This window comes from Balaenoptera acutorostrata, chromosome 3 (assembly GCF_949987535.1).
Source record: "Balaenoptera acutorostrata chromosome 3, mBalAcu1.1, whole genome shotgun sequence".
Classification (NCBI taxonomy): Eukaryota; Metazoa; Chordata; class Mammalia; order Artiodactyla; family Balaenopteridae; genus Balaenoptera; species Balaenoptera acutorostrata.
Genome location: NC_080066.1, coordinates 143,906,543 through 143,933,875, shown reverse-complemented (window position 1 = coordinate 143,933,875; position 27,333 = coordinate 143,906,543). Strand labels below are relative to the sequence as shown.

Below are 27,333 nucleotides of genomic sequence, written 5' to 3'. Positions count from 1 at the left end.
AAACAATCAATTATAATACATTCTAACCAAATACGTACCACACCACAGTGGAAAAAAAATAGAAACCTAGGACTACTTAGATAAAATGTTACTTTCTTAGAAGAATTTCATTACACATATTTACCTCACATGTTTTTAAAACTCCCAAATAAATATACCTAAACATTTCAAAATATTTTCAATAACTGGTAAATGCTATACTTTTTGCTCATTCATGAGAAATTACTAAAAATTTACAATGAAAGTATATGGCTTGAGCCATCCTTGCAGTAAATGAAGGCAGGATTCTTCAAAACACTGTTAAATGCACCAACTTTAATCAGTCTTTTTAAATTGCTCACTTTTAAATATGTAGTTGCTGGTAGCTGTCCAAGTCCATTAGCACCACATATAGTGAATTAAAAAGAGTTTTTAGGGAGGATGACTTAGCAGTCTTTTTTAAAAAAATGTTTAAAAATTATACAATTAAATGAAATTGATTTCTTGGGTCATGTTTTGAAAGATCCACTTTTCATCTTGTGAAACTGAAGGATTTTGGTAGTTTCCCTCTTCCTCCCACCCCACCCCCCAAGGTTATAAGCATGAAGGTAGGAAAATCTGGGGGAATACGGGGAATACATTTACACTTCAGCAAAGAATCTTGCTAATAATATCCATTATCTGGTTCAGTTCCAAAGTCAGATTAGGTTCTTCTGCCAGAGGTCTCAATATATACTTACAGGAAGAAATGAAGATTCTATGGGACAAATTAGCACATACTTTCTGTATGCAATCCATAAATAATGCAGGAAGTCACCAGATCATTTGAAATCATCTAATGTACATTCTTTTCTCCAAGAATGTACAAATACCTTACAACTCAAGCAAAAGCTCTTCATTACTTCATCTACTTTCAGAGTGACACTGTCACTCAGTTTAGACAGTGGAGGACTGTACAATAGGAACCCTGACCTGTGAGGTAGGGAAGTGTGTTGCAGTATTAGGGCCATTTCACACAAGGAAAGGTTGAAACAATTACTTTTTCAAAAAATACGGCAGTCATTGAGATCGATGATTTAAATAACTGAATAAAATGCAAACAAGCCCTTCTCATTGTTAAGTTCAATTTTTTTTTTTTTTTGTAGGGGACTAGCTGGACTAAAAGTACTGATGAAAAAGTTTATTTTCATTATCTGTGTAAAATTTTTACTGGTGTCTCTCAACACATAGGCACAATGAAAGATGTATTTGGCTCATTCTTAGCCAAGCATGAATATTTTCACTAAATTATTATGATTTCCTATGACTTTTACAGCCAGGTTTGCTTTGAGTCCACTCTCCCCTCTTTGAGGAGAGATTGATGAATACAGTCTCCAGAGATTTAATCTTGCAATATGAATCATGTGTTATATGTGATGATTTTTTACTTGGAAAGTTTGTCTTCTCCTGGATGGAAAATAATCCACTTTTTGTTGTTTTGTTGTTTTAATTTTAAAAAATTATTTATTTTTTGGTTAAGTTGGGTCTTTGTTGCTGCGTGTGGGCTTTCTCTAGTTGCGGCGAGCGAGGGCTACTCTTTGTTGCGGTGCACGGGCTTCTCATCGCGGTGGCTTCTCTTGTTGCGGAACACGGGCTCTAGCCGTGTAGGCTTCAGTAGTTGTGGCACGCAGGCTCAGTAGTTGTGGCTCGTGGGCTCTAGAGCACAGGCTCAGTAGTTGTGGTGCACTGGCTTAGTTGCTCTGCAGCATGTGGGATCTTCCCCGGACCAGGGCTCGAACCCGAGTCCCCTGCATTGGCAGGCGGATTCTTAACCACTGCGCCACCGGGGAAGCCCTGTTGTTTTGTTTTTTGTTCTTAGCTTTTCAGCAGATGATCCCATGCACAAGTGGATTTTTATACAGGTCTGCTTGGGGCAGAAGAAAGATGGAGATGGAAAATTCACTCGCTGTTTCCACACCTTTGCACTTGGTAATTATTTGCGTGTTTGAAGTAATTTGTGAATGGCTTTTGTAAGGAACTTGAGCAAGACTAGAAAACCACTCATGTTTAATCAAACTATTATTTTTTTGGTTTGCAGTATTTTTTTGAGGTAAGACTACTGCCTAGGAGTATAACAGCTATAAGTCACACATTCACAAAAATAGCTCACCTTATTCACCATTTTATACAACATAAAAGTGCACTGTAAAAAAAAAGTTGTTGAAAACAGAATGCGATGTTAACCTATACACAGTGTTGAACTTTTAAAAGGAAACCAGGCTTTGTGACATCAGAGGACATTAAAGAGCTTATGGCATACCGCAAGTACTCAATAAATACATCTTGCTTCTCCCAAGCACTCTGATCTCCACAAACCATTTTAGCAATTTCCTGGATATCACTTTTCATTGCAATCTGTACTGACTTCCTCCAATCCAGAAGTGGCTACATTTCAGTGATAAGGGAGGGTTTTATAACTTAATTCTTTAGCACTTCTGGGTTGGAATTGTACCTTTAAATTCTACAGATGTTAAATCTCTCATTTGTTACTGAATAAGAAATGCCACAAATATGTAAAATAATTTACCATTAAGCATTTTTTCCCTCCCATGATGTGGAAATTAAGTCACTGTAGAAGATTGCTTTTTGCATTATCATCAGAGGCCATTTCATTAACCAGCTGTTCTATAGACAACTGGATAGCATTCTTGACAAGAGAAGAAGCTGTTTCTATTAAGAGTGTTTCATATTGTTCTGAAGTTCTACTCTCAAAACCACTATCATTAGCAAAAACCCCCACTTGCTCATTTTCGATTGAAATTAAGAATTGCTTAGGGACATTTCTAGATTTCTTAACATCAAATTCACTGATTTCAGTGTCTGTGATAATAATAGCAATTGGCTCCATTCTTTTGCTTTCTTCTGGTTTGGGTTTTTCTGCAGTGATTTCATTTACTTGAAAATCTGATTCCTGGCTCAGTTCAGTATCTTTCGGCTTACTCTCCTCAGCAACAGTCTCTTTACTTTCACGGTCTTTCCAGTCTGGTCCACTTTCTAGGATACTGTTTCTGGCTTCTTCCAGAATTTGTTGATCTGGGACTGCAGGTGAGGGAGGAACATCAGAAACCACTGGGAGCTGGTGTTTTGTGTCTGAAGTTTCCAGTGGGCTTGCTTGCTGAGGTTGGATGCTTTGTTTTTCCTCAAGCATTTCAATGTCTTTTTCAAGGATTAGAGTTCCTGTTTGAATAGCAGAATGCCCTGTATCTAACTCAAGTTCTACTGAAATCACTTTCTCTCCAGGAGAAGTTACGCTGTTGTTCACATTTGATTCACAGACCTCATCACTCCCTTTCTGTGAGACATCTTCCCTTACATGCTGCTTCGACTTGGTCTTTGCTGCCTGGTCATCTGATTGGGTCAGAGTTTTTGTATCCAAACTTCCAGCCTCTCGTTGGACTTTGATACTGCAGTCTGAGTCTTCTATAATTTTGGAATGATTACTTCTTTTCTCCCCTTTTGAGAATTTTATACAGGGAATCTTGAGTCTGGACTTTGCCCTTTTTTTAGAATGATCATCCTCAGCATTGATTTCAGGTTGCACTTTGGCCTCAAAGGGCTTTTGCTGCTTTGAAGAATCTGACCTTTTGCTGCGTGTTACAAGGCGTTTGATGGAGGCCCAGGCCCCCCCGGGGGGCTCTGGCTGATCAGAGGCTCCTGCTTCTGGGGAACACTTCCTTGCTGCATCAGCAGCTTCAGAGCCAGCTTTGGGCTTCATTGCTCTGGCTGCTTTCTTTCTTCTCTTGAAGCAAAGCGTCGATGCTTTTTCCTCCTGCCTCTCATTCTGAGGACTAACTTCTGCTGATCTCTTCTCATCCTTGCTTTCTACTTGTATTTCAGGAACTGTGTTCTCCATTTTTATATTACACTCTTTCTTTCTCTAGAAAAGTATATCCTCTCTTCCTTAGCAGCCTTTTATGACAAAAAAGTAGGCAAAAATATCACACTAAGTAAAATTTCTTCCCGATGTAATCACTCCTTTTGTCTTACTCCATACAGTTGTTTTAGGTGGTTTTTCCAGTTATAAAAATGCCTAGTTTCTCTATTACTTGTAATTTCTCTCTTTAATTTCTTCATGAAAGCCCTTTTACTGGATAGATTTTTGTTTTATTTAAGGGTCAACCTGATAAGAGAAAAGAGAGTGGTATTTTATTTCACCATCAGCCTACTGTTTTCTATAGAGACTATTTCAGTTGAATGCATATGGTTCTACTGGGCATGTTTCCCATATAATAACTTACTAAAATGACTGGAGAATAAAAATTGGGGTTTACTTTTGCCCTATCCAGAAGATTTCAGTGTGAATTTATTTTGCTGTCTTTTGTTTGTTAAAACTTCATTTTGGATTTCTCTGCAAATCTGATATGATTTTATCAGTTCTGGAGTTGTGCTGTCTTTACGAATTGTTTATGACTCTGAATTGCAAGTTAACAAACAAAAACCACCACCACCACCATGAACAACAAAAAACAATGAAGGGCAGGGTGTAATTTTTATTAATGCAATAAAGAGCTCTGAAGTTGCAAAGGATCTTAGAGATTATTTGAGATTATTCAAGTCCAGCCAGATGAAGAAACTGAGCTCCAGAGTGGGCAGCTGGCCTGCTAAAAGCCACACAGTTAGATGAGGTTATAGCCAGAGTTAGAACTGAAGACTTTGACTCTCTAATGTTCTTTCCATTATACCATAAGGTTTCTGTTCTAAAAATGTATGTTCCATGAAGGAGGTGCTACTTTTCATACATGCTCTTGGGAAATTTTTAACATTACTGTCATTCTCCACTCTCAAATCTGTTTGTGTAATTTTGACTTTTTTTTTCTAAGTATCTGCAGTTCAAACATTTTCCATAACGAGCACGTAGTTGAAGGTCAGAGTGATTGGTAATAATAGTTGACATTTATTGAGCAACTCCTGTCTATCAGGAAGTGCTAATAAGCACTTTTACATACATCTCTAATCCTCCCACAACATTACAGAGTAGGTGGTGGTATCACCATCTACAGATGAAGAAATCAAGGCCTAGAGAGATTAACTAACTTGCTCTAGATTATACAGCTAATCGATAACAGAGCTCAGATTCAACCCAAGATTGCCTGTTTCTAAAGCCTGTCCTCTGGAACCGGGTTTTAAGAGTATCATCAGAAAAATGAATTGTTTGGAGATGCTAATCTGCACTAGACTCGCTAGTCAAAAAATTTAAAAATTGCTTAAATGGTTGTGTTACCATAATGTAGCCCATCAACTGATAACTGAACCAAGACTAGACTGAGTTCTTGCTATTTTAAAATTTAAGCTTTTGCAATTCTTTATATTTTATTTTCTTGGTTCTGGAACTAATTTGAAAGCCAGAAATAAGTTGATAAGATATGCAGTTGGCAAACTGATTAGTTACATATAAATATAAAGGTATATTTTAAATCAATCCACAGAATGGTATGAGGGTACCAATGAATAGAGACGTGAGGTGATCACCTAACAAAAATCCTATGAATTTTAGTTGATGGATGTTCTAAAATAAGCAAAGGGACTCTTTCTTTGTACTGTTTTTTTTTTTGTAAATCCTTCACTGTTGAAGGTTTATTTGGGTAGCTCTTGATTCTGTGAACCACAGAAGGAACTGGAACTCTGAAAATCAGTTCATGATCTAAGTAAATATTCTCTTAGTTTGAGTGTTACATACTCCATGCCCCTGACAGAAAGGCAAAGTCATCCTAGAACAATGATGGAACTAAAATATGAACATTTTACAGTGTCCCTCCTCATATGATGTTTGCATAAGCACAAGAACCACAGCTGATTATAGCTCCTTAAGTCTCGTCACCTCTTGTGAGTTCTCAGTGCCTGAGAGTTTTTATTAACCAGAGGCTGTATAGCTAATAGAAATATTGAAATCGGATCATGTTTAGGAATGTATCATTTGAAACTAACCTGGATTGCCCAAAGACAACTGCTTGAGAAGCTCACTTAAATGTATATCATGATGCAGAAATAAATACCCAAACAAAACCTAACTGAAATGGGGAAAATGCAGCCTGTAGATACTAAAACTTTGCAGGACATTAGACTGCAAATGATTCGTCCTTAACCTGCACAAAGTTTTATCGCCTGGGCAATCTTAAAGTCCCTGTTGTAATTTCCTGATAGAATCGCAAGTCTACTGCCACAAAAAATACCCCTTCCCCTTTTCCCGTGAGCAGAGAAGCACGGAGGCGAAGAGCAGCCACTTCCTGGGGAAAGCAGTGAATCTCTCCCAGCGCCAGGTGTGGACCACGAAGCTTTCTCCTGGAGGAGGGCGTCTCTCCTTCGGCTTGAATCGCCTTATGGCAGGAGCTAGAGCGCAGCAGAAAAGTACTCAAAAAGGAAAGTGCTGGGGCGTGGAAGACATAACCCAGCTTCAAGCTATCTGCACAATTATAATGGCCAGGAACCCGACACTCTTATTTCCCCCCAAAAGGGCAAAGAAGGAAAAAAGCTACCAGCAACACGAGCTGTAACGACAGGTGTGGGCAGAGCTGTTGAGGGTCGCGCTGGCTGGAGATTTCTGCAGACAAACGACCTTCCCGATTCTCACTCCGGCCACCTCGGGCGGCTCGGATTCCCGGTGTCCAGCGGGCACCTCCCGCCCACTTCGCCCCGCAGGCGGTCAGCGGACCGGGCACCGGTCCGCACCCTTTACCCGCAACCTACTCGCCTTCTTCACTTACCGCGGGCGCCGGGGTCCCTGGCCGACGCTGTCGCCGAGGTCGCGGGGGCGCTCGCAGGGCTGGGCGCACGGGTAGGCGGGAAGCCACGGTCGCACCCGGAGCAAGCAGCCCTCTGCAGAGGGACCGCAGCCCCGCGGCGCCCCCTCCCCCAGAGGGCGGGGACTGACAGCCGGCTGCACCAATGCGCGCGGAGGGTGCGGGTGCGGGCGCGGGGCGGGGCCGGGCTAGGGGCGGTGGGCGCGGGGGAGGGGTGAGGGGGTGATCAGGAGGTCTTCCCGAGAGCAGTTCGCCCAGCCACGGGCGCTCCCAGCCTGGCGTCAATCCCCGCCGCGCGACCACATCGGGGGCCACCGAGAAAGAGAGGGCTGGCAGATGGGGAGGGGACCAGGGTCATAAGCCTCCCATTTTCTCAGACGCAAAGTAGCAAAATCCAATTTTAAATTATAGGTACTCCCATTATAAATCGCCCCACTGAATATTTAAGTCACAGCAGATATCACAGTTTAAAAGCAGGATTCAAAACTGTGCAGAGTGAATCTCGTTTGGCGAGAAAATTACATGAACTGAGAGAGAAAAACCTCATTACACCCAAACCCACGCCTGGAAAAGTTTTGGTTATCAAAGGTTTCATTGCCAAATTCTCTCAGAGGCCCAAGACACAGACCCGTGTCTTCCTAAGTATCTAGAAGGCAGGTAGAGATGATGCAATCTCTGTGCCATCGAGGTCAGAACACAGGAACCCAGCCCCATCCATCCTTTATACCTTATATATATTTCCAAGAATAAGTAGCTTACAAGTTATCCACGTTTCCCTTCAGGATATTCCTAGGTGCCTGCTTAACCTTGTCCCTCTCAAGTGGGGTGTGGAGAATAGGAGACAGCTTTCCTCACCATTCCAGTCCTGATCAGAGCAAAGGGCACAGGCAATATCTACCCTCCTGCTTGACTAGCTAGGCTGTGTATTTTCACACATTTTGAGTCTTTAAACAAGTTCCTAGCCTTAGTGAAAAGCACCATAAGCATTTATTTGTACACATAATCCACTGTGTACAATGCATTAACACTAATGAAAGGTGTTACAATGAGAGTGGGCTTAATGTTACCTACAACGGCATTCCTGGGAGCTCCAGAGGTGAGGTCAGGTGGGATGCACAATTCCTGCCTTCTCCTCTGGCCCCTCCCAGGCAGATGAAGAACCTATTAAGATGGAGGGAAGAACTACTGAAAAGTAGTTGTACTTAACTCTTTTCTTCAATAGGATCATGATCTTTGAGAGTAAACCTCAGTTACCCATTTTTGGATGTTTTTCCAGGAATATATTTTACCTTTGTAAGTTTCTATAGCTTCCACTGAAACTTACTAAGCAAAGATTAGGACAACAGCAAAGCTGAATCTAAGCTGTCAAGATCTTAGAGACAAGAGCTGTAAAACAGGAAAATCCATAAGCATCTAATTTATAGTAGTTATAATTAAGAATTCAATTTATCTTTGTTCATTCAGCAAATACCAGTCTGTGAAGATGTTTTATATCCCCAGATGAGTTACTAACCCTGCTTACTGTCAGTTTTGAACTTTAAACAAGCCAAAAGAAATCCAGGCCACTCATAACCAACTGAGGTGCAATTACTTATTGAGATCCAAGTTTTCTCAAATCTAGCAGATCTGGGAGTTTGCAACAATTTCAGGCAAAAATAAGATGAGCTTATCTAGATGAAGATAGGGTAGAATAGCTGTCTTATTAGGAAGTAACTGGAAATGAAATCAGCGATAGGTTAAAAGCAATAAAGGCCATCTTAATGACTTGTAAGATCTTATCCCACTTGCTTTTCTTAAAAAAAAAAAAGACTACTGAAAGGGAACTGAAGAGTGGTTTGAGGTAAGAGGTGAATTGATTTTCTATTTGAAGGGCAGATTTCTGTAAGGTATATTACATATAACTCATCTCCAACCTCCAACACACACACTCACAGAGTACAGAACTATAAATAAAATACTGCGCTGTCATTTTTCTTTAGAATATAACTAGAACCCGATGCCATATCTGAGTTTTAAAAAATGTATCCAGTACCTCATACATGAAAGAAACCTGTCATCCTTGAACTCACTTAAGTGACAGTTAGTAAGCTATTACCCATATCATTGTCTGCTACTCAATTAGTAGCTTTTCATTATATAATGAGAAACAGGCTCTAAATATATCTCCAATCTGATGAGAAATTATCCTACCTACAGCTTATCTCGTTAACATCACCAGACACAGCGTGCCAATAAAATCACTTGCTTATTTATCTGATCTCTACTGATCATACCGTTTCTCCCATCCTGGTCCCTATTCACCCACAGCCTGGGCCTGTAGCTACCAAACCATGAAACAACGGTTAAGCGTCCATCAGAAGGACTGTTTAAATACTCCACAGCCTTAAGAAACAAGATGAATCCCAAACTGCTGATGGAGCAAGACCTCCAAGGTATATTGCCAAGTGGAAAGAGCAAATTGTACCATTTGAATTTTTACTGAAGGCATATTTTACTTCTAGGAAAATTCTTGCATTAGTCCATTCACTCCAAGCAATACCTGGTGAAAACAATTTGGCTTATTTATTGTATTAGGGCTGTTTATAATTTTTGCCTTATAAACCTCCACTTACCCTCTCCCACCAACTGTGTTCACTACTTCTATCAATATTAAAGATTTAAACACACACGGCAGGGACTTCCCTGGTGGTCCAGTGGTTAAGACTCCGGGCTTCCAATGCAGGGGGCGCAGTTGGGGAACTAAGATCCCGCATGCCGTGGGGTGCGGCCAAAAATTTTTTTTAATTAAATAAATAAATAAACCCACATGGCTTTTTGGTGATATGAGGAAGGCTAAATTCCTTAAGGTGATCTTTAAGTCACCATGTCTGACGATAGACTGCTTTCTTCCCCTGTTTACAAATTGAATTCCCAGCAAGTCCCATCCAGATGAGGTTTTATAGGACATTTTAAAAAACACTAGAAACAATGAACTCCGTGCAGACAGGGCCCAAATGATGCTTTCAAACAGGAACTGACATCACTGAGTGGGTACAATGTGCCAGGCAGTATACAAAGCATGGTGGAGCTGGGGCTCCGTGCTCATGACCCCTTTTGCCATATGCCCTCCGAAGCACTGTCATCATTTCTTTAAACTGCAAAACCGACACTATTACAATCACACCTAGGGGATTAAAAATAATAAAACCGGGGCTTCCCTGGTGGCGCAGTGGTTGAGAATCCGCCTGCCAACGCAGGGGACACGGGTTCGAGCCCTGGTCTGGGAGGATCCCACACGCCGCGGAGCAGCTCGGCCCGTGAGCCACGATTACTGAGCCTGCGCGTCTGGAGCCTGTGCTCCGCAACAAGAGAGGCCGCGATAGTAAGAGGCCCGCGCACCGCGATGAAGAGTGGTCTCCGCTTGCCACGGCTGGAGAAAGCCCTCGCACAGAAACGAAGACCCAACACAGCCATAAATAAATAAATAAATAAATAAAATTAATAAAAAAAATAATAATAATAATAAAACCAAGGACACCAGGAAAAACACTGCTCTGCCCATGCTAGCAGTGTTTTAGCACTGGCACCAGTGGGGATGCAACATCTTCTGGAAGGATCCAATGCAGGAAGAAAAAGGGGAAAAGGGAGGAAAGATGGGAGAGGAAGAACAGAGATAGAAGATAAAGAACAAGAAGAGAAGGGAAAACAAGTGAGGGAAAAAACATCCTGTAGGGAGGGAGAGAGAGCTCAGGCACAGGGTAGAAGCTCAATAAATATGTGCTGAACCAATAGAACAGAGCTACCCTACAGTTAGTGCTGTATGACCATCCTTCCTGAGGACTTTAAAAATAAATGGTGCTGGGCTCCCCTGGTGGCGCAGTGGTTAAGAATCTGCCTGCCAATGCAGGGGACACAGGTTCGAGCCCTGGTCCGGGAAGATCCCACATGCCGCGGAGCAACTAAGCCTGTGTGCCACAACTACTGAGCCTGCGAGCCACAACTACTGAAGCCTGCTTGCCTAGAGCCCGTGCTTTGCAACAAGAGAAGCCATCGCAGTGAGAAGCCCGTGCATGGCAACAAAGAGTAGCCCCTGCTCTCCGCCACTAGTGAAAGCCCGCACGCAGCAACGGAGACCCAACGCAGCCAAAAATAAATACAAATAAAATAAATTTTTAAAAAATGGTGCTAAAGCTGTGACAGAAACGGGAATTCTAAGGAAATTCAGGACAAAAACCTGTGTAAGCAATACTTTCTCGGCGTAAAAAAAAAAGAACAATACAGAAAAGTATATGACAAAAAGGCACGTCCTCCAGACTCTACTTCTCCCTCAGCCCTCTCAGGAGGTCTCCTGTCCTCCCAGAAACATACAAGCAAGCACCTTTCCCCCTTTAAACACAATGTATCATATAGTACACACTACAACTTGCTTCTTCAGTCCCAGGGGTCTCCCGGATCACACAGGACAGCAGAGCTAGGGCAGCAGTCTGTTAATGCTACAATTTATATTTGAACACCAAGATTGCAAAATTATTTACTTTTATTCTATGGATTCAGTAAAGTAATTAGGCATGTGCATGAATGATTTGTGTTGATTTATACACGATGGTGGGAATTAAGACTGAAGAAAGGCTTCTGGGGAAACTCCCACTACTTATTTTTCAGAAAATCTTCGGGGCCGGGACTGACTTCTCTCAACTTCCACACACTTCCCGATATGAGGCCTGAATAAACACTGGCCAAACTTTCAAAGTTGCTTCTTGAAGATGGACAATCTGGAAGGAAAACGAAACAAGAAATAGTTTTCTCTAAGTGCTGAAACATCTCCTCTTCCCTTCCACACAGCACCATCACCCTCTCGCACTGTCAAAGTTGTCAACATTTACCTCCTTTCCCACTGCCAGCTCTTCTGGGGTCTGTCCATAGACTTGAAGACAATGCACAGCATTTACATTATGGCTGTGTGAATACTGTTCAAGGGCAGACCAAGCATGAGCCAGGATGACATTTCTGTGTGCTCCCCCAGCATCTAGCACACGGTCTCTCTGATGTGCAAGCAGAGGTGCTTCTATGAGCAACCACCCTTACAGTTGCCCAGATGACAGCCACGGTTTGCTTCCACCTGGACCTTTACATTCTTAAACTATGTTAGAGCTTTTCTTTTGCATAATTACCCTTTTGACACCCTTGTCTTTCTAGCTCTCTCTACTCTTTCTCAATTCCTCCCTCCTCCTGTTCCACGTGGGATTTGTGACTCTGGGTCACCTGCAGTTGTCAGGACTGCCCTTCTTTACAGTCCAGACCAGGCTTTGGTTTCCTGAAAACCGTGTCTCCCTTTTCTTTGTTTGGTCTTCACCGTGCTGGAGTACACCGCTAAATCCCTTCCTAGGAAGAGGCGTCGGGGTGGCAAACCGTGCGTGTCTGAAAACCTCTGGATAGATTTGGTGGGTGTAAATACAGGTGGAAAGTCATCTTTCCCCGTAGACTTGGAGGGCATTCCTCCACTGTCTAAGAGCCTTTTACTGCTGATAAGAAGACAGGGGTTCAGGCTAATTCTCATTTTTTTCATAGGCAAGCCATTTCTTCCTCTTTGGAGAAGATTTTTAGGATTTTCATATTTGATGTTTCTGAAATTTCACCTGGATATGTCCAGGGGTGGCTCATTCATTGTGATGAGTACTTGGGGGCCCTTCACTTAAGACCCAAGAACTCCTGGACTGGTCCTGCTTCCTTCTCTTTTCTACTTTCTGGGACATTTACTCACTCTTGTGTGCCAACTGTCTATTCAGAGTATACAGACCTTCAGCTGCTCCTGCCCTCCAATGTGCCATCAGCTCCAAGCCCAGAGGCTCCTGGGGCTCCACAGAGGAGGTCTAACCTCCACTGGGGTCCCTCCATAGTTCACTGGATGGCGCCTTTCCACCCTATGCTGCCAAACTGTGATGAACCCTGCTCTTCTTCCAGAAATGTTGAAATATAAGTATTTCCTTCATTGGTTACTGCCAACCCTCACTACTGCCCCCTCTCCTCTCACTGATGTCTGGAAAGAAATCTTTTGAAAGCACTGAATTTGCGCTTTCATAGCTTTAGTTGGAGTCCTATAATTCATAAACATGCCTCATAAGGAAAAAAGCAGAACTTTCACCAGAAACAACTTACCTGTTTAGAACAGCCCATGCACCTGCTCAGTTTCAGGGTCCAAATCAATATCATAGAAACAGGGCCGGGTAGGGAGTCCAGGCATGGTGCTCATCTAGGAGATGCAAAATAGCATTAAAAACAAACTTAATATGATGTTTTTTTCACCTTCCCTTCAGCTAGAAAGCTCAAGGCACAAAGACAGCATATTATTTTATAGTTAACCATAAAATGGCACTCTTCATGTTACATATTAAAAACCAAGTCACTGATCCTGTTATGATCTCAGAGAGAAACCCTCGAGTCCTCCAGCAAACCAAACACCAGGCTTCCTCATGGGCTCCCACACAGACTGGTGCAACAAGAGGTTGAGGAGGTGCCTCCACCTTCGTCCCACAATGGCAGGTGCTGGGGAGGCTGAGGAGTCAGTTATTCACCCCCTCGGTTCTCACATCACAAAACCAAAAGGAGGTGCAGGGCTTGTCTGCTGTTTAATTTTGTTTTAATGAGTCTTGTGTAGATACCCATATTATTTTTGCTTCAGCAACACAACATTAGGAATCAGTATCCTTTAACTCAGGCCAAGACATTTCTGTACCTAATCTAGATGGTTTTACAGTCACTGTTCTAACTGGTCCAATTTGGCCTTCTAAACCTGAACTTGCAATGCTCATGGATTTTATTTACACTTGCTTCTTTTTCTAAAGAGTTGGCTTTGACAAACATCTACTTAGATATAAATCTGTAAGGCTTGTAAGTGGAAAACTCAGTATAATTTTAACCTGTAACAATGTCCTTTATAATGAATACATACATACAAGTTTCAAATCAGATCTAGACAGGAAAAGAGTTTAAGTGGAACTTCTACAACTTAACTATAAAAATGTCATAGAAAAGGATGAGTCACCTTACGTAACACAAAACACTTATACTTTAAAAAACCTGATTCTGACATCTGAGCGCCAATCAATACTTCCTAGAACGTACTACAGGTAGCTGACATCGGTCTCTGTTCTCACATTCTATAAGAGATAAGCAACTGCTGAGCATGGGGACAAGGAGGAAAAAGGAAGGGACTGGTCCTCCACCCTAGCGTAAGAGCCTGAAGATGACACTATAAAGATGAAGGACAGGGCTTCCCTGGTGGTGCAATGGTTGAGAATCTGCCTGCCAATGCAGGGGACACGGGTTCGAGCCCTGGTCTGGGAAGATCCCACATGCCGCGGAGCAACTAGGCCCGTGCGCCACAGCTACTGAGCCTGCGCGTCTGGAGCCTGTGCTCCACAACAAGAGAGGCCACAATAGTGAGAGGCCCGCGCACCGCGATGAAGAGTGGCCCCCGCTTGCTGCAACTAGAGAAAGCCCTCGCACAGAAACGAAGACCCAACACAGCCAAAAATAAAAATAAATAAATTAATTAATTAAAAAAAGATGAAGGACAGGTGCCCACTGATGTAGACACGCATGTGCACATTGGCAGAAAATTCTGAAGATAATCCCCAAAATAGCGATTAATAGGATTATCAGTACTACTCTTTCCCAAAGAGGACTTTTTTCCCCTTAAACATTGGTCATGTTGATAATCAGAAAATGTTTTTAAATGAAAAGATTATGTGTACATACATATAGGAACTTCGATATGAAACTCCAAAGAGAAGCCACCACACCTTGAATTAGTACATAAAATGCTCAAGTCCTCTGAACCCTGTTCAGGCCCCAACAGCAATCAGAAACCCTGAAGAACAGTAATTGTTAAGGCGTCTAGATTATGTGCGGAAACGTCTTGGTCCAGGTGGGCTTCTAAGGTGAGAGTCTGTTCTGGATGAGAAAGTCCCAGCCTGACACTTTCAGCTTTGCTTTCGTCTCTACAGCCACCCCTCTGCACCCACACATCAAAGGAGCAGCGACAATACTGCTCCTCAGCTGTCAGGTGCCGACAATTTCTCCGGAAACAACACACGTTCTGAAGTATTCGAGGTGCTGGGTAAATGGTTTAACGTTCCTACTGAAAGGGAATTTCTACAAACCCCAGGCACTGACGAACCTCGGAGCAGAGCGACGCACGCCTCCTGCCTCTGGAGGGAGGGGCTGAGGGGCACTGGTGCACACGCCCTGTTTGACCACCACTGTGACGCGATGCTGCTGCCCCACAGAGAGCTGACAAGAGCAGGGCTCACACCTTTAATAACCTGCCCAAGGCCAAACCCAGCAGGGGTGAAAGTGGATTCAGTTTTAATGTTCCATACTTTCAACTATCATATCACCTCCTACTGCTTTCTTACTATACTGAAAGAAGCTCCAAAAGGAGGTTTATTGGTTTCTTTTACTTGTGTATTGGCTTAGTTTACTATTTCGATCCTGTATTGCAGTAAGAACAATCTGCAGATGTAGGATACTGGGCGGATCTATGGGGGAACCTGGGCACAGGATCAATGCAGACTCTGGGACAAAGTTAGTCCAAACTGCAAGTATGTCCTTAAGCTTTCCTCTACCTCCCTATTAGCAATTTTCCTCCTTAAACATGCATGAAACCTGTTAAGATAAGATTTGATAATTAAATCATCTCAAAGTGTAAATAAACCCCCTCACCTTTCATATCTACAGGGTTCACTCACACTTTAAGGGGGAAATTCTTTACTCAAAAATGATGCATTCCCTGAATTTCAGGCATAAGCTCCAGGCCTGTCGAGAAGACCTGGGAGGTGCAGAGCCTCAAAGGGGCTGTTGGGAGGACCGAGTCAGTCTGTGAAAGGTGCCCAAAAAAGTCAGTTGTGATTATATATAAGCACCACCACAGCCTATGAGTCAGGCCCATCCTGGATTCAGTCAAGGTCATACTGCCACTGGGAAACAGAATTATTATTCAGTACAAGCAGTCATAGCACCATCCTTGAACTGAGACCAAGATGGTCCATAGCAAGACGATTCATCGTAACGGGCCCGACTCCAGCTTTCTCCTCAGCAGTGAACTCTGCTAATTCGGCATTTGTGTGATGGCTTCAGTAATCAATTTAAGAAGCACGGGTGAACAAGCAGCGCTCTCTGCTTGCAGCACTCACTCACCGTTCCCACCAGGGGGTACAGAAAGCCAGCCCCAACGCTGGCGCGGATGTCGCGAATGGGGAGGACAAAGCCAGTGGGCACGCCTTTTTGCTCTGGGTTGTGAGACAAGGACAAGTGTGTCTTGGCCATGCAGATGGGCAGAGTCCCAAAGCCCTGGGGAAAGACAGGAACAGAAGTGGGACAAATGAAAGGCTGGCAATGCAACGAAGAACATCCGGGCACTGTGCTGATGTGGCTTCTGCAATTTATTTGAAACATCCAACTCCCTTTACATCCATCTCTACATCACTGCCCTCCTCCAGCTTAGTTATTATTGATTAAAAAAAAAAAAACCTTTGTTGGGTGAAGGAGGTAAGCACTCACAACCATATCCCACAAGGGATTTCACTTTCATTTATATAAGCAATTAAAAATGATAGCTTGGAGCAGATATGAAGGTACGACTAAAGGCTCTCAATAAAGACACCCCATATTTCCTCATGGCTTTCCCACACTCACATACCACCTCTGGGTAGATAAAGAACTTGGGGCCGGACCACCTAATCCACGCTCAGTATTTAAGAGGGGAGAAGGCTGCCGCCCAGAGGAGGGAAGCAATGCCTGGTGGGCTGGAAGAATGCAGGTATTCTGACCCCAAGGCCTGCTGGATAAAGAGCTGAAAGAACCAACCAAACATCTACCTGCTTTGTGTAGACTTCAGCTTTGTGCTGTGCTTCGGGGAGCAATTCAATGTCATCCGCCCCATAGATCTTCTGTGCAATGATCCTGATTTTATCCTCAACTGGGAGCTAACAGACAGGAAAGAGAGGGGAGACCATGACTAGACACCCATGAGGACACGAACCTTTACTTACGGCCATGTTCCAGGTCAGAGTCCCCAAAAGGGCCAGAGATGTTTTTATACACATACACAAATAGGCAAATAGTTTGAGGTTTATTGGATTAGAACTTTTTTTTACTACCAAGCCCCAGATTTTATACGTGGAAAATGTCCCACAGGTGTAAAATTACTGTGTGTGTGTGTGTATTTAAGACCTCACTATCATAAACAGTACTGCTCACTACTCAAGAATAACTATTTCTTCATAAATAAAAAATAATGCTTCAATAACAAAGATCAGTCTCCTGTCAAAGCAGACCTGGGATACTGTTTATGAACTAAGGCAACTGATATCCATTCACAGAACCCCTGGTGTGTACAGGAGAGGCAGATGCCATCTTTAACACAACATACCGATCGTTAATCGCTGTTACTTAGAAATAGTTATAAAAATAAGATCATCTACATATTTAAACAACCTAGTGACTTACACAATCAACATGCAATGGGTGTGGTGGGAAAGGAAATGCTTTCCATGGCACCTGTGCAAACAGTGCAGCAGAGGGCGGCCAGTGGTCCAACCAGTGACCTCTAGGTCTAACAAGGAAGCCCAGGGCTGCTTCCTCCAGGGCAAAGCTTTCGGAAGTGGGGCCTGGCCTCTTAAATGCTGCTGCAGCCTAGCTCAGGGCACTAGGATTCAGAGCAAACAGCACAGGGAGTAACTACCCGACGGAAATGGGAAGGACAGCTACTCACAGGTAACCTGGGTGAGCAAATCACTGAAATTAGGCAATATCAGACTCTACGCTCCCTAGCAACTAAGGCTAAGAGAACACTGAGTTTTGTTTTGTGAAAGAAATAATTATCTTAAATAATGAAAATAAACATTTTCTTTTGAACTAAACAGTGATCATTTATGAAGGGGCTTTGTATAATGGATATAAATAAATATAATTGTCTATTCAATTACAGCTTTATAAAGATCCAATAGAAACTACTTTCATATGCCTCTTATAATTGGAGCTCTATAAATGCCAAGGCATATTCAGAACTTCTGAAGCAAAAGTACTTTCGTTGAGGAGTGATTTAAGACCAACAGATGCTTAAGACAAAAAGTGGCAGCCTCCTGTTTGTCAGAACAGAGAAAAGTTCCAAGTAGAAATGGGTTATAAAGTCCTCGTTACCCCACTTCTTCCAGGCCTCCTGCTCACCTTCAAGGACTGGGTTTCCTAATTCAGGTACTGTGGATGGGGGCTTAGAAAGGGTGCCTATAAATGCTTTGTATTTGTGTGCAAACTTGTGTTTAGGGCATTTCCTAAAAAGATGGTTGGTTGAACAGGTTTTCAAACCAGTCTATAAAACTAAAGCTCAACAGGAAAATGTCCATGTCAATAGGAGAATGTTAATTAATTGTAACTAAGATATAAGAGTATTATACCTGCAAGGGGCAAAGAAAACAAGAGACTGTTAAAATTCAAGAGTAATAGGGTTTCTTCCGTCTACCTTTTTATGGCTATTTTTGAAAGTTTATGATTATCTTCTAAAAATCAAGCCAAAAAGCAGCCTAGATAATACAAGCAGAACTAGCTTCAACATCCATCCCATGTTCCTAACAGTTTCCAATTATTGTGGGCATACTACTTAATGTCTAATCACATCCTGAAATACACAGAGAACTGAAAACAAAATACAACCCTATAATAACAACATTTTTGTGAACTATCTTTACTGCATCCCAGAATAAGCAGTGCTTCTGCCTGAGCCAGATGTACCATAATTTACTCAGTGATGCAAAGAATGCTGAAGCCTGCCAAGGTGCTTTGGTTTTGCACCTGAGTGATTCTCTGAACTTGAGGCAGCGTCTGTACCAGGAAGTGCACTTTGGACCACACTGCTTTCCCCTATATTGGGGAAAATGTTTCTGAGTTTGATGTAGCCCCTTGCCAATTTGCCATGACTCTTGCTTCTATATGTAACCCTCTCTCCTGCCAGCAAAGGGACTGTACTGTGAGCCTTTTCAAAGTTAGGATGTGAGCCAACCTCCCGGGGTGTTCTTGCCTGGACGCCCTCCTCTGCCAGTAAGCAGCAACGTGCGTTGATAAGAAAGCTGTCTGGAGTTGAGAGTCCAGGCTGTGGTCGTGTAACTCACCTACATGGGAATCAAACCCATAGGTTGAAGCTGCTAAACACAGGCTCTAAGCAGAAGCAGCCACACAGAAACTGCATTGTGCTTTTTGTTTTTTTTGCATACAGCAGGTAACCCACCTTGAGGTCATAGAGGAGCTGGAAGCTGCTGGGTGCCTGAGCTGCCCTCTGGACGGCCTGAGCCAGCACCAGGGCGCCCTTGCCCCCTTCTGCCCAGTGAGTGCACTTCACAGCATCAAAAGCCCCATGTTCTTTGGCGAGGCGGGTGATGAGGTCCAGCTCAGCCTCCGTATCTGTCCTGTAAAGGTAGCGCTTCACGTTAAAGCATTGATGATGGCTGGAGAGGACAGAATCTGTCATGTTTTTGCCATTAAAACCCATGTGAATTACCCACTGATAAACAGACACTAATCAAGTAATACTGCCTGGGTTTGAACCCTGGTTCCACAGTTTACTAGCTGGGTGACTTTCAGCCAGTTACTTAAACTTTATGTGCCTTGGTGTCCACATGGGTAAAATGGGCATAATCATAGCACTTATTTCATTGGGATGTTATGAGGCTTAGACGGTAAATACATGCAAAGTACTTAAAACATTCTAGGCACATCATAAGGAATCGATAAATACTAGCTTTTCAAAAATTTTGCTTCCTATTTTGCTGTGGTTAGACCATCAGAACAAGACCAAAACCAGCATTACGATAACTAAACAACCCACACAAGTTCTCTTACAGGAACACTTCCAGCTCAATACGTTTAACAAATTGTCAAGACAACATCCTACCAGACCTGGTGAACTAATAGAACTGTGTAGGGCTATGACCTTCTCTTAGCACAAAAGGCCTTTAAAGACCAAAAAGAACAGTTAACTTCTGGCCTGTGTGTTACCCACTTCACCTGGTAGAGAAGGGCACCCACAGGAGCCAAATCTGACTCTGGACCCTCAGCAAGTGAGGTGATGAGTCCCCTGTGACATATGCAGTGCCCGTCATATGGCAGGCTCTCATCAACAGCTCCCAAAGCACAGGCTTAATAACCAATAGCAGTAACTGAAGAAGAGAACAAAGCTGAAAGCTGGGCTGCACAATCAGCACCAGGAGATGTTTGCTGGCCGTTTTCCACACTCCCCCTCGACTCTTACACTTTATACTTACTTGAAGGCGTTCACGGCCACTACCACTGGAACTCCAAACATCCTGGCATTTTCAATTTGTTTCTTCAAGTTACTGAAGCCTTTTTCAACCAGCTCCAGGTTCTGCAGAAACAACAGTGGAAGGTCTGTGAGGTCAGAGAGCAGAACTGAAAACAGTTGCAGGTTCTTCTTAAAAGAGAAACTGTCTCCTTGACCCAGAAGCCGCTCACTGTCAGGACAAGCCAACAGAGACATGCTGGAGGCTGCAGCCCTGGAGTGAGCTGTGCGCCTGTCCTGGCTGCCCTGAAAGGGTGAGATTTGCTGGGGCATCTGCCCTCATCGTGCTGTATCTTAATAGCTTATTTGCTGTTTGAACGGAATCAGCTGCCTTTAAATAAATTATATTTACGACCCCTGTTTTATAGATTGTATGTACTTATATGGTACAGCAGTACAAACCGACTCTGTTCAGCATGGCACAGACCCTGCCATCAGAAGACAGGGCCTAGCATACATAGTGTGTGGCATTTGTCAGAAAACATGGAGTCATCAGTGATGCTTTCACGGGTTTAAATGATCTCAACCATAAACCTTTTTTTTTTTAATTAATTTTTATTGGTATATAGTTGCTTTACAATGTTGTGTTAGAACCATAAACCTTCTTGTGTCAGAAATGAGATAAATACCATTTTTAAGAACCAAATACTATGAAATTTAAAGGAAAGTAATTAAGGAAACACATTTTAAAATATTTTAAAATACGCTTCCTGGAGCACTGCTTGCAGCATGGGAAAACTGCAAACAACACAAAGCTCCTTCAGTAGGGGATTGAGCCAGTGAATCATGATACACACACTCGATAAATATGTATCAGGTACATGTTATGAAAAGTGCGAAAATCCGTATTAGCATGGAACCTCTCAAAGATGTACTGAAATGGCGAAACTATGAAGAGATTAATTAATCCCATTTTTGGACAAATACAAAAATACATGTGCATATTCATGGAATTTTTTTAAGATGTTGAGAGATACGCACCAACTGTTAACAGGGGACTCAAATCATATATATATTATATTCTTGTATTATTTAATTTTTTTTTACAAAGGGTATATTATTATATAAGCTTAAAATACATTAAGTATTTTAAAAATGAAAATATCATAGTCTTATATAAAAATAAGTACACTAGATCGTGAGTAAAACCCAGCAGTAATAGCGCTTGGTTTGTGGGTTCCATAAAACAACAGAAAAAAGGTAAGATATAGAAAACAACTGAGATCATTATAAACATGATTGATGCTTTTTCCCCCCTTAATAACTGAAAACTGAGATTAGAATTTAGTTGACATTCTAAAGAGCACAGCTAATTCCTTACCTCTAGTCACATGAAAACCAATTAATACGTAAGATTGATTGAGAACAGTTTTAAATAAGTAGAATTTCTTAAATGAAGACACCAGCTGGGCCAGTGAGGGGCAGTTGCTCTAATTAGATGCAGGAAAGGCTGCGGGGTGGCAGGAGGGCCAGAACTGTGAATTCCCCTCCTACGCATGAATCAGACAAATGACCATAAAAGGCAAATCATAACTCAGAAGACAGGCAAACTGAAGGCACCAGCAATTCTTTGCTAGCTGCTTTTGACTTACTTCATTTGGGGGCTGAAAAGTGACCCTGTACTGCCTGACAATTTAAAAGCCTCCAAAAAAGGCAGAAAACTTGAATCAACAGTGATAGCAGCTGAACTTACCATCTCATTCGGGGGCCTAATCTCTCACACGATGACCCCAAACTGGTGCTAGAGATGTTTCTTCGATGGTAAATGATATAAATATGAAAAGGTTTGAGCTCACAATTCCTTGAGCTCCTGCTTAATGCCATAAACCAAATCAGTTTATGAAAACTGCCTAGAAAAATAACCAGGATGCTGACCCTATCTTGGCCCCTTAATATGGATTTAACTCTGCAGAGGAAAAAGAATTTCAAAAAAGGCCCCTACTTGCTTCTGATATGAACGTCATTTGAGAATCAACGAACTAATGCAGGGAAGACAAGGCAACTTCCATGAGATTAGTGCAGGGTTTCTCAACCTCAGCACTACTGACATTTTGGGCTGAATATTTCTTCATAGTGGAGAGAGTGTCCTATGCATTGTAGCATCCCTGGCCTCTACCCACTGAATGCCAGTAGCACTCCCCACCTCAAGTTGCAACAATCAAAAATGTCTCTAGACATTGCGAAATGTCCTGGGGTGAGGGTTGGGATGGGGGGAATTGCTTCTGGTTGAGAACCAACCACTGGTCTAGGGGAGTGGTTTTACTGACATCCTATGCAGGCAATTGCTTTATGAGGCATTTCTTCCCTGTTTCATTTAGTACAGTTCTTCAGCACACTGCAGGCCTGTTAGCACACCCTGCTCCCAAGAGCAACCTTGGGTCATAGCGACAGCCCAGTCATTTCTAAATGGGCCAGGCTGAGAAATGCTGATTCAGAATGTGGTGCTTTCTAGGCCAAGTAATTAGAAGTGACTGAAGTTACCTCCTCTACGTAAGCCTTGGGCAGAGGAAGTCCAGCAGTAACCTGGAAGGAAAAGAAGCAAAGTCAGAGGCATTTTCTACTTACAATTAGAGTTCAGCTTCAAACAGTGCTTTGCCATGTGTTAAAGGCCAGAAGCTGCATGCTTGGGGGATACACAGCAGTAGAAGGTTGTTTTCTGCCCTACAGATTTACAGCTATGACCAATACTACGGCACAGAACAAAAATGACTGCTTTGAGCAGAGTGGGAGACCTTTGTGGCCTGAATTGAAGAGATGAGAAGGGATGAATCTATGAAGGCAGGTGAGGGAAGGGATGTGTCCTTGGCAGGGGCAAAACCCCAGCGAGTGAAGCACACAGCAGTGGGGGTGGAAGTAAAGCTGAGTGTAGAGAAAAAGGCAGCGTGAGCCCTGCAAAAGCCACCCTGAGACATGTGCCGTGAAGTCTGCGATGCCCTGCGATGGGTTCGTGAGCTGGTCCACGGAGCCAGCCCACTCCTTTGTGGAGCTGAATGGGGCACGTGAGCAACAGGAACAAGAGGGAAACAACACACAAGGCTTTTCTCCCTCTATGGGTGCTCACTGTTCCAGAGGTATCTGGTGGGTCAGCCCTGCTGCATCCACAGGGAAGTGCAACAGGGGTGAAGGCGCCAGTTCCAGGGACCCCACTGGGCAATGGACAGTGATTAAGAGGCCTTCAGCTTGCTCTGCTCCCTTTCCTCAGAGACACCATGGTGCTCCAACTCCAAAGCGGCCTCAGAGAGGCGGGGCAGGAAGCAGGGACCTGAGCCCACGGTCCGGGCCGCACGTGGCTCCAGCAGGTAGCAGGAGCAGCAGGCGAGGGTCCCGGCAGAGCTGTGTGCAAAGCTCTCCCCTCAGTGCTGCCAGCTTACGCGCCCCCAGTGTTTTCCAGGCATGAGATCAGGAGGAGAGGAGGTGCAAAGGCGTGAGGGTGAGTGAGGGGGTGCAAGAGAGAGAAATGTTGGTTATGAGCAGCAAGAAAAAGGGAGTCTGTCCTGCACTCCTAGCAGAAGGGGGCTTCCTGGGTTAGGAGTGCCTCGGGGACGAGTACGGCTGGAGAGGTGTGCTGGGGTTGTGACAGCAGTGGCTCTCCCCTTAGTGGGGACCTAATCCTTTCATGGGGTCCAAGAGTTCAAGACTATTTCCATAATTCTAAGACATTATGGCTCTTTTCACTCTCATTATTTCCTGAGTATACAATGGACTTTTCCAAAGATTATGGGACATGTGGTATCACAACAGATCAAATGCCAAAGATGAGAATCCATCGGTCTTCGATTAAGCCAGATACTGAAGAGATCTGAAAAACGTACAATGCCTAAATGTTGTTTTGGAAAATATAGTCACTTTTCACTTAAAAAATGTTATTTATGTTAATATTTATGTCAATATTTAATTTCTAATATAGTAAATATCACCAGACATAACTCACCTGAACAAAGAGCTCTTTTAGGCCCTTAATAATTTTTAAGAGCGTAACAAAGTTCTGAGACCAACATTCTTGAGAACTGCTGTAACAGGAAAACCCCTGATCACTACACTAAGAAACAGGGATTTTCTTCTGTCGGTGAGGGAGGTCTTATTTATCAAGTTACTAGACCAGCTCCCAGAGGACAGGAATTTAATACTTCTTCAACTAATTTCTGAAAACAAGCACCATGTCTTCATATGCAGGTGCTGAAGAAAAGGTGTTAAAATAACAGAGCAAAAAGTACAATTTCTAAGCAGTATGAATTCAGGAAAACACAAAGTTCAGGTTGGAGCTGAAGATAAACCACGCTCACCTGTTTCTCCCCATCACCTGGAGGCAGTCTGGAGCTCCTTCTCCCCCGACTCCAAGCTGTTAGTCGTCCTGCCCAGCACCCCCCTCCCAATAAGGGGCTGACCTCTATCTCAGCTAAATGGTTTGGTTGGCTGGCTGCCAGCACCACCATTAGAGGGAAAAGGGACTCAGATTTTAAAAGAACAGTCTGAACATAAAGGAGTTTTTTGTAAATATAGCCAAGCACATGTCCTTGGAGGGGTTTTGATATTATCAGGTGTTTTGCTCCGAAAGGTAGGCCATGACGACAACCTTGGCTCTCTTAAAATGGGAAGAGCTGGTACTGCCTAGGAGTGATAAGGCAGCCAGCACAAGAGCCGTCTGAATATCCCCTGCTTCTGGCAACCCATTAATCATGAGGACAAGAGCAGCCTAATGAAAAAGTGGCACAAGTCATCCAGTTTCCCTTTAGCCTTCAGAACATTTCTGAGAATCAAACTCTTCCAACTCCTGTTCCTCACCGTGGGGCCGCCTCCGTGCATTTTCAGAGCCCTGACAGTGGCAACAAGCACCACCACATGCGGGCGGAGACCAGAATACCGGCATTTGATGTTAAAGAACTTTTCCATTCCAATGTCTGCTCCGAATCCTGCTTCAGTCACTGTCATGAGAAAAGCAACTGTAAAAATGCCATCCCAACTCCCTTGATGTTAAAAGAAAAAACAGTCTATCATTGATTCTGCAAAAGCACTAACCTACAAACCCTTCGGGACCAACAAGCTTGAGTGCAATCCGGTCTGCAATGATGGAGGAATTCCCGTGTGCGATGTTGGCAAATGGCCCAGCATGAACAAATACTGGAGTGCCCTGTGGAAATCAAGACATCATGAGCGAAGCTGCCCATCCTGCTTCAAAAGGGACCACTCGGTAAGGGGACCAAAATTAGCTGGAATCCAAAAGAAAAAGACTTCCCAAGGGAAAGTATGAAGCCGCCTCTTTTAGATTTCAGTAAAGTCCCAGTCACAACTATGAGAAAGAATGGGAAGAAAGAGATGACCAGGGAGAGAAGGTCTCTGACTCCCCAGGAACAATCTGCTTTACAACCAATCCAGGAAGGCAGGAGTCACCCTGCTCACCTCTAATGTCTGCATGAGATTGGGCTTGATGGCGTCCTTCATGAGTACTGTCAATGCCCCGCTCACTCCCTGCAAAACAAAGGCACGAAGGGTTGATTCCCACCAGCAAAAAACCTACCTTTTGAAGCCAAAATTCAACATTCTTAGGTCTTCCTTTTTTAGCCATCTTGGACCAACGAGTACTTTTACCTAAACTAGACCACCCATTTATTTGTTTATTTATTTTTCAGGATATACAATAAAGTTGCCAATTATCTAAAGGGAGAAGAGAGAATGAAAATGACATCCATATGTAAATTCTGGAAAAATACATAACCCTGGAAACAAGCATCTCAGTGAAGCTGAAGCTCTGTTGCTGATCGATGTGGAGAATCCATTTTAAACGCATTTACGGTATGGAAATGCTAGTTCCTAAGAGTACTGAATTATAGGTAACTTTGGTCTCTGGGCAGAAATGGCTGTAAACCTGATTTAATATGTGTCTCCTGTACCTTAAACTGAAAATTTACCCAGGAGTTCAACACCAACTCTTATATATCAGGTCCCTCTTTTTAAGCCATCCAACCACAGATGAACAAACTGGTATCACTGTAAGATAAAGCTATGAATCCCACTTATATTCAGTTTTAATGAGTTTCTAAGTTCCTTGGTGTAAAAATTTAAAACAATTTCTGTTCTTATACACATTAACTGTGAAAACAGGAAATTAATATTTCCCCCCTTTTCCGGATTCATCTGACAGACCGCTAATCATAGGCCAACCATTTTGGTGTGTATGTCAACACAAACAGGCTTTTAAAAAAGTAATCTAGGGCTTCCCTGGTGGCGCAGTGGTTGAGAATCTGCCTGCCAATGCAGGGGACACAGGTTCGAGCCCTGGTCTGGGAAGATCCCACATGCCACGGAGCAACTGGGCCCGTGAGCCACAATTACTGAGCCTGCGCGTCTGGAGCCTGTGCTCCACAACAAGAGAGGCCGCGATGGTGAGAGGCCCGCGCACCGCGATGAAGAGTGGTCCCCACTTGCCGCAACTAGAGAAAGCCCTTGCACAGAAATGAAGACTCAACACAGTCATAAATAAATAAATAAATAAATAAAAGAACGTGAATTTCTTAAAAAAAAAAAAAAAAAAAAAAGTAATCTAGGGGACTTCCCTGGTGGCGCAGTGGTTAGGAATCTGCCTGCCAATGCAGGGGACAAGGGTTCGATCCCTGGTCCGGGAAGATCCTACATGTCGCAGAGCAACTAAGCCCGTGAGCCACAACTACTGAAGCCTGCGCTCTAGAGCCCGTGCTCCGCAACAAGAGCAGCCACCGCAATGAGAAGCCCGCGCACTGCAATGAAGAGTAGCCCCCGCGCGCCACAACTAGAGAAAGCCCGCGCACAGCTACGAAGACCCAACGCAGCCAAAAAAAAAAAAAAAAAAACAAAAACGTAATCTATAAGATTATCTCATTTCAAACTCCACAATACCATGTAGATAGTTCAGAAATAACCCTGATGTGGACAATGAATATAGCAGGACCATCAGAAGAACTGGCCGAGCTGTCCCCAGTGTGGTCACCAGCGTGGATATGGTGCCGAGCCTCACGATGAGAGGCCTCTGTGCAGGGAGGCCTGTCGCAGGGAGGGGCCGGGGGTGACTCGAAGCTCAGCTCTCAGGGCCTCGCTTGGACTCCTGATGCTCTCTGAAACCGAAGTCAGACACCCTCTCTTGGAAATACTCACAGGCTGAAGATATTGCTCAAACCACCTGTGGTCTATTATCGGAGCATACCGTCTATCACTCACTATGAAGTACTTTTTATAAACTTCATAATTATCTAGTAAGTAGCAAGATCATATGAATTT

At 43.3% G+C, this 27,333-nt stretch overlaps 3 protein-coding genes across 7 annotated transcripts in view; 1 reads left to right on the top strand and 2 right to left on the bottom strand.

The window, feature by feature from the left end:
• The window catches only part of ZBTB25 (zinc finger and BTB domain containing 25), a 54,974-nt gene extending 28,780 nt beyond the window's left edge, over nucleotides 1-26,194 (top strand). The window contains exon 5 of the mRNA XM_057542915.1: nucleotides 25,713-26,194. Coding sequence (XP_057398898.1) covers nucleotides 25,713-25,724 — 12 coding nt within the window. The 3' untranslated portion in view covers nucleotides 25,725-26,194. The remainder of the gene's footprint in view (nucleotides 1-25,712) is intronic.
• On the bottom strand, nucleotides 1,106-6,857 carry AKAP5 (A-kinase anchoring protein 5). Its single transcript, XM_028167041.2, has 2 exons — nucleotides 6,720-6,857; nucleotides 1,106-4,138 (listed from the first exon to the last, which is right to left on the bottom strand). The coding sequence occupies exon 2, from the start codon at nucleotides 3,869-3,871 to the stop codon at nucleotides 2,585-2,587; it is 1,287 nt and encodes a 428-aa protein (XP_028022842.2). The 5' UTR covers nucleotides 3,872-4,138; nucleotides 6,720-6,857; the 3' UTR covers nucleotides 1,106-2,584.
• MTHFD1 (methylenetetrahydrofolate dehydrogenase, cyclohydrolase and formyltetrahydrofolate synthetase 1) overlaps nucleotides 11,254-27,333 on the bottom strand; it is a 60,975-nt gene continuing 44,895 nt past the window's right edge. For all 5 annotated transcript variants that reach the window (XM_007184280.3, XM_007184279.3, XM_007184281.2 and 2 more), the window contains 10 exons: nucleotides 25,483-25,551; nucleotides 25,102-25,213; nucleotides 24,868-25,007; nucleotides 22,567-22,608; nucleotides 20,051-20,151; nucleotides 19,018-19,195; nucleotides 16,613-16,720; nucleotides 15,933-16,085; nucleotides 12,891-12,984; nucleotides 11,254-11,506 (listed from right to left, as the gene is read on the bottom strand). In XM_007184280.3, the coding sequence (XP_007184342.2) occupies nucleotides 12,895-12,984; nucleotides 15,933-16,085; nucleotides 16,613-16,720; nucleotides 19,018-19,195; nucleotides 20,051-20,151; nucleotides 22,567-22,608; nucleotides 24,868-25,007; nucleotides 25,102-25,213; nucleotides 25,483-25,551 (993 nt within the window). In that variant the 3' untranslated portion in view covers nucleotides 11,254-11,506; nucleotides 12,891-12,894. The remainder of the gene's footprint in view (nucleotides 11,507-12,890; nucleotides 12,985-15,932; nucleotides 16,086-16,612; nucleotides 16,721-19,017; nucleotides 19,196-20,050; nucleotides 20,152-22,566; nucleotides 22,609-24,867; nucleotides 25,008-25,101; nucleotides 25,214-25,482; nucleotides 25,552-27,333) is intronic.

Coding starts and splice junctions, on each gene's coding strand:
- AKAP5 (XM_028167041.2), bottom strand. CDS start 3,871: ATGGAGAACACAGTTCCTGAAATACAAGTAGAAAGCAAGGATGAGAAG.